Source organism: Aquarana catesbeiana, linkage group LG01 (genome assembly GCF_042186555.1).
Source record: "Aquarana catesbeiana isolate 2022-GZ linkage group LG01, ASM4218655v1, whole genome shotgun sequence".
In the NCBI taxonomy this organism is placed as follows: Eukaryota; Metazoa; Chordata; class Amphibia; order Anura; family Ranidae; genus Aquarana; species Aquarana catesbeiana.
This window is the reverse complement of record NC_133324.1, coordinates 656,034,716-656,049,103: the sequence shown is the minus strand read 5'-3', so window position 1 is coordinate 656,049,103 and position 14,388 is coordinate 656,034,716. Positions and strand designations below refer to the sequence as shown.

Here is a 14,388-nt window from a genome sequence, read left to right as displayed (position 1 = left end):
TTCACGAAGATTCAAGTAACTGCCAGTATGGTGTGTATATGTAGCGCTATCCCCGCAGGAGTGACTGAAATTTAAGTGTTTTTTTCTGGAAATAGTGCAGAGGCAGCCAGGCACACAGCAACAATCCACATGCTCAATAAATAGTTTAGGGAATTTTTTTTGTATTTATTGCTGAATAAATATGGAGAGGGTGTATGGGATACTCTGGAAACACTATGTAGGAACAGGAAGACACACTACACTGCTAAGCTTCTCTGAACAGTCTTCACACCAGGAGCAAAGTAGGATTTCCAGAGCTGGGACCTTGCTATGGCTGTCCCAGCCAGAATCACCACTGGCACTCTCACCCAAAGGACACCAGCACCCAGTCACTAGGGCCTGGAGCTCAGGTTCATACTCATAATGTCACAGGATAGCCAGATTCCTCCTTCCAGTAACCACTGGATACTCTTCAGCGAGGGAGAAGTTAATGCCCACAATGCCACAGGACAGCTAGTCCCCTTCCAACCTCCACCGTGCACTCTTCAGCTTTTAGAGAGCTATCATTTTTCAGGTATTCTACTTGATATCATTTTCCTGGTCAATGCCCCTTTTAAAAAAAAACACATGCATAGTTCAAATGAATGAACAAATGAACAAACAGTACCTTGTGAAGAGTGAAACTGCTGTGGTGGAGTGTCTCCTGGAAGAAGAGAAGTAGTGGCAGAGCTGCAGTCTACCTGAACAGGCACATTCTCAAAGCCAGAACGAGCCGGCAGAGGAACATATACATTTCCACGTCTGGATCCTAAACTCTGCTCATACTCTGTCTTTTCCAGACTTTGCTCATCTTCATCGTCGTATTTGCTCACATCTTCACAGAGCCATTTCTCATCGATATCTTTCTTGTACTCATCATCTGGAATATTATAATGCGATCATTTTTCAATGTACCAGATGCAAATATAAACTGTTTATAGGTTACTTAAAAAAGGGCAGTGCTAAATGTACGTTCTTTTAATGTATATTCCTATACAGACATCAGCGTCAGGGAAAACAGTGGGTTGATTAACTAAAGGCAAATAAGCTGTTCACTTTGCAAGGGAAGTTGCATAATGCAAGGGTATTTTCCCCAGAGCTTCATGAATGTGGTAAAATTTCACTTTGCAAAGAATACCAAATCACATGCAAGGAAAATTTAAATAACATTTCACCACATTCCCTAAGCTCTTATTCCCTTGCAAAGTGAACAATCTATTTACCTTTAGTAAATTAATCCCAGTGAATTAAAGTATAAACAGTATTTGATTTAGAATAACTAAGACAGAATAGACAGAATCAAATATCAGCAGTTGCCCTTAGTTGCCTCTAGGAACCAAATTGCCAAGTGAATATAAAGGATGTTTTTGTTAAAATAATAAACATATTATACTTACCTGCTCTGTAGCAGAGCTGCCCGAACCTCTTCTTCTGGGTTACCCCACCAGCGCTGTTTGCCACTCCTCTTCTCTGAGTGCCCTCATAGAAAGCTGCTTGCTGTGGGGGCACTCATACATGCGACCTCCCGAGCTGGGATGTGTGCTTCCATAAACATGTACTGTATAGCGCAGCTCTGCCCCCCCCCCCCCCCCCACCACCTCACTTGATTTGATTGACAGCAGTGGGAGCCAATGTGTCAGGAAGGGCATGCCAGTAGAAAAGATGGCCCCTCTGGATGAACTTCTGTGCATCTTCACAGGCTAATGCACATTCCTTCTCGCAGACATAGGAATTGGGTAAAAGCTAATGCGCATGTGCGCACACATGCATGTACCCATATGGTGCAAAATGGACTATATAAACTGAGCTAGTGCTCAGGTTCAGTGCTGCTTTGTCTTCAGCCTTCCGTGTAACCCAAGACCCTGTTTTCTTGTATCCTGACTTCAGTTATTGACCCAGCTAGTCCTGACTACTCCCTGAACTCCGCATGCACTGACCTTGGCTTGTCTTCTGACCACCGCTTCTTCCTGCTTCATTTGCTACTGCTCCACTGACCAAACTCTTGCCTGTGCCTCAGTACGTGATCTGTCCTGCCAGTGTATGACCCAGCCTGCCTGACTCGGCTATTCCTCCTACTGACACTGGTTCCTGCCTACCATCCAGCTGTGTCTGTTTGTCTACTATCTGCTGCCAGTATATGCTTCTTCTACCTGCTGTCGCCAGTACCATCTCACTTCAGTCTGCTTGCTCCTAGCTGCAATCCAGTTTGCTTGCTTCATTGAAGACCACTGAAGACCCCTGCCTGGCATGGACACCTGTTTTGCTGTTAGGAGGTCCGACAGGCTCTTGCGACATTCTGCAGTCCTGCACCTCTTGTTTACACTATCAGAGGCCCCAAGTCAGAGGTGTAAAACAGGCCTTCCTCATCATATCAGGCTCTGCTTCCAGGTACATGATACAATGGCTCTTGCTGCTATCAATCTGTCCTGTGAGAAGATGGAGAGGGACCAGTGCTAATTGGCTCAGTGCTGGACCAGGGCAGGACTCAGGTAAGTAATGTAAGTAATTTGGGAGGGGGGGGGAGTAGCAAGATCATTTTTACCCTAACCCAGGGAATGCATTAAGGTAAAAACTTCTTGACTGTAGAACCACTTTAACCACTTCCTGCCCAGCACGAGCATACTTTGCCAGCAGGGCGTACATGGACGTTCTCTGTGATTGCGTTGTCCACGCTGACTCAGCTGGTCACAGAACGAGGTAAAGGGCCAATCACAGTGGCCCTTTACCATGTGATCAGCTGTGTTCAACAACAGCTGATCACGGATGTAAACACAAGCTGGTTATCAGCTTTTCTTTCCTCACACTGACAGCATGAGGAGAGAAGAAGAGAGCTGATAACTGGCTTGTGTTAAAGGAACATTGACACTGATAATCAGGGCACCGATTATCAGTGTCCTGATTATCAGTGCAGTCCCAACAGTGCCCATCAGAGCTGCCAATCAGTGCCCATCAGTGTCTCCTCATCAGTGTCTACTATCAGTGCTTCCATTCAATGCCCATTATTGCCACCTACCAGTGCCCATCAGTGCTGCCTATCAGTGCTGCCTATCAGTGCCCTTCAGTGCCACCTATAAGAGCCCATAAGTGCCAACTATCAGTGCCCATCAGTGCCACCTATCAGTGCTCATCAGTGCCCATCATTGCAGCCTGTCAGTGCACATCAGTGCAGCCCCATCAGCGCACATCAATGAAGGAGAAAAATTACCTGTTTGCAAAATTTTATAACAAAATATAAAAATGTTTGTTATTTTTTTCAAAATTGTCAGACTTTTTTCATTTGTTTAGCAAAAAATAAAAAAACAGTGGTGATTAAATACCACCAAAAGAAAGCTCTATTTGTGTGAAAAAATCATTTAAAGTGGGACAGTACTGAAAGCTGAAAATTGGCATAGGCAGGAAGGGGATAAAAGTGCCCAGTAGGCAGATGGTTAAGTAACAGCTCTAACGTTTGCTCCAATTAAATTTTTTCTAAATGTTAGTAATAATCCCCAGTGTCTCTACATGTAAGCAACTTTAGTTGTTTAAGGATTCCTGCACTGAGAGGTGAATATAATAAAACTGTGGACCTTGCCCTGGCACTGCCCTATAAATCTGGAATTTTCAAATATCAGCTGCATAATTTAATAACATGTCTATGGCCATGTTAAGGAAGGCATCCAAGCAACATTTACATTCAATTATTCTTTTGGTAAATTCTGAAGCATTTATGTACTGCTTTCCTTTAAGGCTGCATAGTAGTATTTCTGTGTATATGCATGCTGATTCGTCCAGTGCACAAAGAATAATGCAATTCATGAATCATGGGTTTATGGATTCTGTAATTCTCTGCAGATCAGACTACTCTGCATATCAATATAAAGATGAATTAAAACAAAATATCACTAAAATGATGAGATTCACAGAAAATCAGGGCAATCTGTATTGAATGTATGTCCATCTAATCCAGCTCACTGGCCTCTGTCTGTACATTTATATGATATAACTTTACCTAATACAAATGGCAAACATAGGTAACTGTTTCCAAAAAGACATTAAAAAAGAAATGTGGCTGTGTCTCACATACATAAACCCTACATTATTTATATGGATTTTTATAAGGTAGCCAACTGTCAAGAACAATTTAGAGACATATCTTATTACTGCACATCATTTACATTGCATAAGCCCTTTTCATTTGAGAAAGTCCAAATAGAATAAAACATTTTTTCACACAGCGAGATTCTATTCAAGGAAAGATAAGTTAGAATCATGATCTCAAAAATGTTTATTTAACTCAAAGTATGTGTACTGTGATACAGCATTACAGTGCTTTATCACTGTTTATATATTTTTTAAATGCCTTTCCATTGCATTCAAACTTCACTGAAATTCAACTAACCATATCTCTTGCCATCAGGCATTTCCAGGTTATTTATTCATATACAGTCACCACTTTTGACATCTGCATTTTTAAATGTGTATGGAGTGAAAGGGCAATTGATTGAAATCTCCTATTAAGAAGAACCAGTATTCTAGGTCTATGATCAAACTGATGCACATGGCTGTTTGGCTGTAGGCAAAGACTGCCTATTGTGAAAAAACATTTGATTTATTATGCATTGTCAGACTTCCATCTAGCTATTAAACTATGAATAAAAAACACCAGACAAATGCTAGCTCTAGTTTGATTCCTATGGTTTTATGAGATTCTGTGTTATATACAAAATGTTTTAAGTTGTTAAAAACCACAAACTCTTTCATCTTCCATGTGGTAATACCTGGGCAGGGCTATAGGTCACCAAGTTACAAGCGTTATAATCTAAGATGTGGTTGGAGATGTGTATTTGCTCTGACTAGCCATAGATATACATTTTGGTGGGCTCTGGGGAGGCTCTGAGGTCTAATGCCCTGTACACACGGTCGGACATTGATCGGACATTCCAACAATAAAATCCTAGGATTTTTTCCGACGGATGTTGGCTCAAACTTGTCTTGCATACACACGGTCACACAAAGTTGTCGGAAAATTTGATCGTTCTGAACGCGGTGACGTAAACACGTACGTCGGGACTATAAACGGGGCAGTAGCCAATAGCTTTCATCTCTTTATTTATTCTGAGCATGCGTGGCACTTTATGCGTCGGATTTGTGTACACGCGATCGGAATTTCCGACAACGGATTTTGTTGTCGGAAAATTTTATAGCACGCTCTCAAACTTTGTGTGTCGGAAATTCCTATGGAAAATGTGTGATGGAGCCTACAAACAAGGTCCTATCATACATTTTTCATCGGAAAATCCTATTGTGTGTACAGGGCATAAGGGTTACACTACAGGTATGTTCTGTCGCTCAGGGGTCTTATGGTTTTTAGGTTTTATGTGGTTTTAAATTTGACTAAAGCTTACTGTTTTTCTTAAAGTAGTACTTTTTTTTCCATTTTGGATAGAGCAAGGGAGGGTTATAACCCCTGTCGGATTTTTGTTCACCATCTGTGTCCCATTGCGAAGATTTCCCTTCACATCATGTCCTATAGCCAAACAGGAAGTGAGGGGAAATCCCTGCAAATATAAGAAATTCCTTGGAGACCGCCAGGTCACCACAACTAGTGTCTTCATTGGAAGATTTTCCCTCCTTTGCTTTTCTGGGGACAACCCAAAAAATTATAAATAGGACAAATAGAGAGGGTGAATCTGCTTAACGGGGGCATAGAAAGCAATAAAAACAGACAGGTGTTTTAATCCCTCTTCACTCTATCCAAAACAAAAAAAACTTTTTTGCCTTTAGTTATACCTTAATGTCTTTTTATTTATTTTTCTTTTAGCCAACAAACCTGCCAATCAACACTTTTGATGTGCCACTCTCATATTTGCAGTCCAGTCAAAAGAACTTTATTGCAGATCCTCTGTGTATTGAACATATTATAGCCCTATTATATGTTTTATTTCTTCAAATTATTATTGTTTTTTCATTTAGGTATAAATTTATACAAATACATAACCATTTACTCTTAAAGCGGAGTTCCACCCAAATTTTGAACAATATCTGTATGTATTCTCTTCCTTGCCTAGATGCTGACATGCCGTTTAAAAAAATTTAAATCGCCGTAATTACCTTTTATTTTTCTATTCTTCTTTGCACTTCCTGGTTCTCCTCCCGTGGGAGTAGGCGTGTTTCTAGCCTCTCCCAGACTCCTGGGAGCTAGTCTCAGGCTTCCCAGGATGCCACTGAGCATGTGCGGGAACGAGAGGTGAATGCTGGGAGCACAGCATTCACCACATCCAGGAAATAAATGCTTGTGGGCTTCAAATGCCCACAATGAAGATGGAAACCGCCTGCAGTGAATAATATAAGTTGTTCTTTCCGACGAAATCTGACACAGGCGGACATATTACACACAATATGTGAGTATGTAATGCTGAGAAGAAAAGCTTGTGAATGAACGCAAAAAAAAAAAAAAGGATAGATAGGTGGACCCCCGCTTTAATGACATAACCGAAAGTAATCTAAATTGAATGAGGGGTCCTGTAAGAATAATATTGAATACAAGGAATTTGTGTTCTAATACTGACTGAGCATTTGGTCTTGCAGGACCCAATTTGAGGCTTAGGAAAAGCCTGTGGACAATGATGAGGGACATGAAAACACAGGAACAGGGGAAGAAAGACAGGCTATCTGTAAAGAGGGAACAAGTGATCAGTTAAGAGAGAATTGGAAGCATGTTCCACTAACGAGAAGATTGTGAGTCTACAGTCAAGTACTGGTAGGTAGGGATGGGTGAACGGTTCGGCCCATGCATAAGTTCACACCAAACTTTGGTTGTTCGGATGTTCGGGCAACACCGAACAATATGCGGTGCTGGGTGCAAATTCGAAAGCCGCCGGAACATCGTTAAAGTCTATGGGACACTAACAAGAAAAATCAAAAGTGCTCATTTTAAAGGCTTATATGCAAGTTATTGTCATAAAAAGTGTTTGGGGCCTGGGGCCAGGATTGTATCAATGCAACGTTTTTTTTTTTAAATGGCTGTTTTTTTCGGGAGCAGTGATTTTTTTTAATGCTTAAAGTGAAACAATAAAAATGAAATATTCCTCTAAATATCATGCCTGGGGGGTGTCTATAGTATGCCTGTAAAGTGGCGCATTTTTCCCATGTTTAGAACAGTGCCACAGCAACTGACATTTCTAAAAGAAAAAAATGTCATTTAAAACTGATCGCGGCTGTAATGAATTGTCGGGTCTCGGCAATATTGACAAAACACATTGAAAAAAAGGGCATGGGTTCTCCCCCCCAGTCCATTACCAGGCCCTTTGGGTCTGGTATAAATATTAAGGGGGACCCTGAATCAAAAATAAAAAAACAAATTGCGTGGGGGTCTCCCCAAAATCCATACCAGGCCTTTCAGGTCTGGTATGGAAACTAAGGTGAACACTGCGCCAAATTTAAAAAAATGGCGTAGGGCCCCCCAAAATCCATACCAGACCCTTATCTGAGCACGAAACCTGGCAGGCTGCAGAGAAAGAGGGGGGGGCAAGAGAGCCCCCCCTCCTGAACCGTACTAGGCCACATGCCGTCAACATGGGGAGGGTGACCCCAAAGCACCCTGTCCCCATGTTGATGGGGACAAGGGCCTCATCTCCACAACCCTTGCCCAGTAGTTGTGGGGGTATGCAGGGGGCTTATTGGAATTTGGAAGCCCCCTTTAACAAGGGGACCCCCAGATCCTTGTGGAAGCCATGGGGAAGCCCACGTGGTGTCAGAGAGGGGCGGGGTCACCCATTTACATCACCGGATGACCCCACCCTCAGCTATATAACAGCTGTCACCCAGAAGAAGCGTCACTCAGCGGGAGCCTCCCATGGAGGTGGAACTGTTGAGGCTTTTCTATATTTTTCTTTTTTGGTCCTTTGGGCGGCATGAATTTACATCGCCTGACATTTTTTTTTTTTTTTAATAAAAGACTTGTCCCAAGCTGTCTCTTGTCTTTTTTACCATTTTTGACACTTTTTTTGTGAAATTGTAGGGGTACAATGTACCCCGTTACCAATTCACATGGGGGGCAGGATCTGGGGGTCCCCTTGGTAAAGGGGGCTTCCAGATTCTGATAAGCCCCCCGCCCACATACACCCACAACCACTGGGCAAGGGTTGTGGGGATGAGGCCCTTGTCCCCATCAACAGGTCAGACCCCAAAGCACCCTCCCAATGCTGAGGGCATGTGGCCTGGTACGGTTCAGGAGGGGGGGCGCTCTCTCGCCCCCCCTTTTTTCCTGCAGCCTGCAAGTTTGCCTGCTCCGATAAGGGTCTGGTATGAATTTTGGGGGGGACCCCTACACCATTTTTTTTAACATTTTATCACAGGGTTCCCCTTAATTTTCATATCAGACCTGAAGGGCCTGGTATAGATTTTGGGGGGACCCCCACAGAATTTTGTTTTGAAATTTTGGTTTTGGGTTCCTCTTAATATTCATACCAGACCCAAAAGGCCTGGTAATGGACTAGGGGGGACCCATGCCCTTTTTTTCTATGAGTTTTATCTATATTGCCAAGACCTGGCAATTCATTACAGCCGCGATCAGTTTTAAATGACAATTTTTCCTTTTAGAAATTTAATTTTTCTGTGGTACAGTTCTAAACAGGGGAACAAATGCACCACTTTACAGGCATACTATAGACACCCACCAGGCATGAAATTTAAAGGAATATTTCATTTTTATTGTTTCACTTTAAGCATTAAAAAAAATCACTGCTCCCGAAATTTTTTTTTGCATTGATACATGTCTCCTGGGGCAGGACCCAGGTCCCCAAACACTTTTTATGACAATAACTTGCATATAAGACTTTAAAATGAGCACTTTTGATTTTTCACGTTCGTGTCCCATAGACTTTAACGGTGTTCGTGTGTTCCGAATTTTTTGCCTGTTCGGATGTTCTGGTGTGAACCGAACTGAGTGGGTGTTCGGCTCATCCTTACTGGTAGGGTCAAACATTGCTAAAATGAACAGAAGTGTCAAATAAAGGAAGAGAATTGTTATCATCTTTTGTGATCTGCTAGGTATTCTCTAATGAACAGACCAGGTCTGCAAAGTTTACTGCAAAATAGTATTGTTGTTTCTGAAACATCTTTACCAGCTTCTGCCTGGATTGTTATCCCTTTTGAATGGTACAGATAAAAAGCCTGTTAACAACCTTATAACTCTGTGTCATTGCAAGTCTCTTCTATCACGTATTATCTTCACATGTAGCCCCATTACATGGTCATGTAAAATATATTTTTTTTAATTCCTTTCTTAGTTAATGGTACTCAAAGTTTTCATATTTTGTTCCATTATGCTGAAGTGAAAATTCAGTAGAATGGATTCAGGTGAAAATGACATGTATTTGTGCATGTGGGTTTTTTAAATACACTTTCATTTCATCTAAATGACACCATTTAATGAGTCCATTTAACCTAACATAATGACTATATTTTCTTTGGGGCCCTGTTAAAATTCATTGTTCCAGCAAAGTGAAATGATATCCACTGACAACTCAAAAATCAATGAAACAATATCACTCTAATCCTCATTGTATGTCAATGTCTTAATATTTCTTAGGCTGCAGGGTTATATTGATGAGATGACATCCTTGTTGGAAAGCAGCTAGTTCATCAGCATGATACATCTCTTGGACCATCTCCATTCAGCCAGTTTGGAATAAGATAGAGAGAAGCCTATTCCCTTGGGCTGGATTTAAGTGAGACTGAAGGATGAACAAAGGACCCCTGAATTGTGATCTGCATATCATATCATTCAGCACCCGTAAGTCCTTTTTTTTCATGCATATGATTTATCTGCCTTATTTTCTTCAACAGATTGGCAGTCTCCAAGGATTATGCTACATGGTATATATATATATATATATATATATATATATATATATATATATATATATATATATATATATATATATATATATATATATATATATATATATATATATATATATATATATATATATATATATATTAGACTTTCCCTATTATTTGATGAACCTTGTCATCAGCAGTTCAGTGACCAATATTCTGAAACAGACAACCATTCAGATATAAAAATATCAATGATATCTCATTATTAATTTGTATCACGTCCTGCACAAAAAGTAAAAGTACTGGAAATTGTATGTGGCGTTTTATAGATCAGATGTATTCTGTTCTAGGCCAGCTAAAATAAAATAAAAAAAAAATCATATACACATTTCAAGAGCATAATAAAATGTCACCTGCTATTTATTTATTTTTGTCTTCTGAGGGGACTGGTACTGAATGTATTTATGTAAAAGTAAAACAGTTAATAAAACAAATTACTTTCTGTAAAAAAAAAAACAAAAAACAAAAAACAGCCAGGAACACATGGGCAATTGTAAAACATTGTTTCTGTGTGTGACCACTGCTCTTCTTCAGGATTAAAAGAAAAGTAAGGGAATTGGTTTTATTTTAGAATCATACTTACCTAGGTGGATGCAGCAGTCCGATGCTGCATCTGTCCCCCGCTGGCTCTAAGGCTGAGAACCAAGCGATCAAACACTGCAGAGCGTTTGGTTCTAACAGCTCCCTGAGCATAGAGCTGGTGACTATTAGTCGCCACTGTCTGCTCTGGCCCACCAGCACTCACTGGAGTGTTGGGCAGTGGAGGAGGGCGGGAGCGGGCGACTCAGGTTTTCAGGGGCTCGCTGAGAGGCTGAGCCAGGTGTCGGTCCAGGCATGTGGGCAGATCCTGACCATATGGTTTGCGATCTTTCCAGAGCCTGGACTGGCTGAGTGACGTCAGCCAAAAGCAGGCTTTAGCCCACTGTCTGCTGAAAACGGGTGACAAGAGTGCAGAACGAACTGCACTCCTGTGATCCACAGGACAAGTTCAGCCAAACAAGCATTGGCTGTAATTCTCCTTTAAATAAAAATAATACCCTTATAATATCTTTGTAGCCTTGTATGTCCTGCTGTTGCACTCACTTGAACTAGTAATAATCATGATGTGGTGGACAGGCAGGCTTTGGAACTGGATACAGGCTGATCTCTCATTGCACAGAAAGTAGGTGAAAGGGTTACTGATTATTATTTGTGATTTTTACAGTTTATTATTTTAAACAATCTTGCTTTCGAAACATCGTTCTAGTTTTATAAAAACAGAAGTATTAGAAATATCTAGAATACCCTGTATAATATAATGTTATATTTACTAAAATGATTGTTACTATTTGGAGAGTTTAGATCTTAGTAGGAGAACAACGGTCTAGGGGTTCAGCAAATGTATGTTTGATTTATTCAAATATAGCAGGATATGCCTGGAATATTTATGGAAATGTACATACAGTCCAAGGTTGTAGAACTGTATCTTTTCTTCACTCCAAGAGTGCACACTCAACAGATCATTCTCTAACTGCCATAGGTGTCTTGGCATGTTTCTTGGGTTTCCTGAATGGTGAACTGTTCAAGAGTCCCTACAAAGCCAAGGGTTGTCTCACTCAAAGCTGTGCAGGAGTACCTGTTTAAAATTCTGCTTTAAGCGCTATCATAAAAGCTGCTCCCAGCTGAATAATATTTATATTTATTTTTGCATTGGTACCAAGAGCGTCTGGTCCATTAGGGGTACAGGGACTCTGTCCCCCCTAGTTTGCATGCGGGGATGCATGCGGAGTTCCAGAGTTTTTTTTTTTCCAAACACATGATTAGAGCCTGAGGCACTAGTTGGCTTGAAAAAGGTTGGGCCCGGGGTACAGTGCCCACCCACTATCATCATATTTCCCCCTGAAGCAGATACGATATCCCTGTATCGACACTAGTTAGGGAGGGGTCAGGACAGCACGACAAGACATCTTGCAAGCTAAGGAGGACGCTTGTATCATCCCGATACCACCCTGGTATAATCTGCTACATGTTCATCATAGAATGGTGCACTGACGCACCTGATATATGTGAGTACCCCAGATGGGGATCTTTGCTTTAGTTAAAATAAATTGTTTAAAACGTCATTGCACTATTGAGTTTTTCCTTTCACATATCCCGGATAACTATGCTGAGGAACCCAGGAGCCTGACATTCTAAAGAGCCCAGAGGTGGTTCATATGCTTGCTTTGACTTAGCTTAATCGCAAAGTCGCATGCCCCAAGGTGAGTGTTTACTACCTAAGGGGGGCACCTGAGTGAAGACACCCCAGCACGTCTTGGATCACACTTTTTATTGTTCCTGAATTACACAAACTTTTATCACATTACTAGAGACGCAGTTGGATGCGATTTGGATGCAGTTTATACACACATGAGAACTTTGTCTTATGATCTGTATCACATATCCCATGCAGTGTTGTTTATTTTCAGCAGGTCATTTATGACATATTTGGACACTATATATTGCACAGGAGCACTTTTTCTATATGTTATTTGTTTATGTTTATGGTTTTAAACATAGTTATGCACTAAGCACTTTAAATTGGTTTTGTGTGTACATCATATCCATTTATTAGTTATAGTAATTTGATTAATTTCACATAGTTTTAGTATACACTACAATCTATATAATTTTTAGCGCAGTGTATTCAATTAATGACAGAATGATAGTCTTTTCTATTTGTTAACATTCAATTTGCAACAGTCATGAGCTCAAAATTGCGTGTGATTGATGACCAAAAACCGAAAACTATGTACCATTTTTATACACAGGAAAGTCTTAGCCAGGAGGAGGCCGTGGCAAGCAGCCTGACCGAATCCCAGGTTCCTACCATTCGCAATCTAACCAAAAGGACCAGGAAGGCAAGGAACCTTGAGGGGTCCGCGGCTGCTTTCCTAAAACAGGCTACTGCGGCAATTACCACAACCCCTGGTGTCTATCTCTTACCTCTGCACTCTAAATTACCTATCCCTGATCTCGGCACACTGTGCATTATGCACTTATGACCCCATGTGCTCTGGGCATTATGCATTCTTGACCCCTGCACTCTGTGTATTACTCACTTCTAACTCTTACACTTGGGGTTTATTTACTAAAGGCAAGCAGACTGATCACTTTGCAAAGGAAAATTTCCTCATGAGCTTCATGCATGGTGTGAAGCTCTGCTGGTTTTCATCATCCAGTTATTTGCAAGCAAAAATGCTGTTATTTTATTTCACTTGCATGTGGTTGGGTATTTTTTTTACAAAGTGAAATTTCACCACAATCATTAAGCTCTCAGATGCAAAGTGAACCTTTTGCATATTTGCCTTTAGTAAATCAATCATTTGGTGTATTACTTACCCATGACCCCTGGCTCTGAGCATTAGACTTTTCTGACCTCTAGAGTCTGTGCATTATGCGCTCCTGATCCCTGCATTCAGTGTGTTATTTATTCTTGACCCTTGCACTCTGTGGATTGCTTACTTTTTACCCAAAGTAGAGTAAAGCCGGGTACACAGGACGAAACTTGGAAGACATTTGCCGGTTAAAAAAAAAAGGCCAACATTCGGCCCGTGTGTATGTCAATGTGGAAAACAAGCAGCCGACCGACTCTCGATCAATGCTCTTAGCCAATGCCAAAGAGCGCTGATCATAGTGTTCTAGCGGGGAGGCCGCCCCCCTGTCAGAACACAACAGCTCAGTAGGGAAGATCGCTATACTAACTTCGCAATGTTAGTATAGCGGCTCTGACCGGAGCTGACAGTTTTTTTTCATTCAACACACTGAGCTGAACGGGAAAAAAATAGTAGTGTGTATCAGGATTTAGGTCAGGTTTTAATTAGCATACCACTTTAAGCACCACACATTGTTATCAAAATTGGATAATATCCAACATTTACTGCTCTCCTCAGGGTGACCAAGGTTGTTCTAGGACTTTTTACAATTCTAGCAATGCCACCAGTAATATATTCTGTACATCTACAGGAAAACCTTACATTTTAATGATCTATTCTTTCGAGGAATCTGTATATGTATATACAGATCTGTATATGTTTGCATTTCAAGTAAAAAAAAAACATGATGGTGAATGTTGCATAAGTGTCTGTCTTTGGAGGAGTCATTAATCCTTCTTTTTCTATTTTTGCACGTTCTGGGTACCAATAACCAAAAGAGTAAATTATCCCCTTCCCGCCGACCGTACGCACATCTGCGTACTCGGCTTTCCGGGGTTATACCGGGATGATGCCTGCAGCTGCAGGCATCATCCCGGTACCAAGTATAAAATTGATGCGCTTTAACTAAATAGTGCACAATATGCTGCTGCAACTAAGCTTAAATCCAGGAATAAAAAATGCATACATGTGAATAAAATAGATAAATAATTATGGTGCTAATACATGTGTTAAAATTGCCAAAATAAATCTTCAAATTGGTGATGTGACGGTGAATATAAATAAAATAATAATGACACTCTGAGTACAATGTCCA

At 40.9% G+C, this 14,388-nt stretch overlaps 1 protein-coding gene across 1 annotated transcript in view; it reads right to left on the bottom strand.

Moving 5' to 3' along the window:
• Positions 1 to 14,388, bottom strand: part of BANK1 (B cell scaffold protein with ankyrin repeats 1) — a 437,320-nt gene that overhangs the window by 85,065 nt on the left and 337,867 nt on the right. The window contains exon 10 of the mRNA XM_073601593.1: positions 647 to 898. Within this exon, the coding sequence (XP_073457694.1) occupies positions 647 to 898 (252 nt within the window). The remainder of the gene's footprint in view (positions 1 to 646; positions 899 to 14,388) is intronic.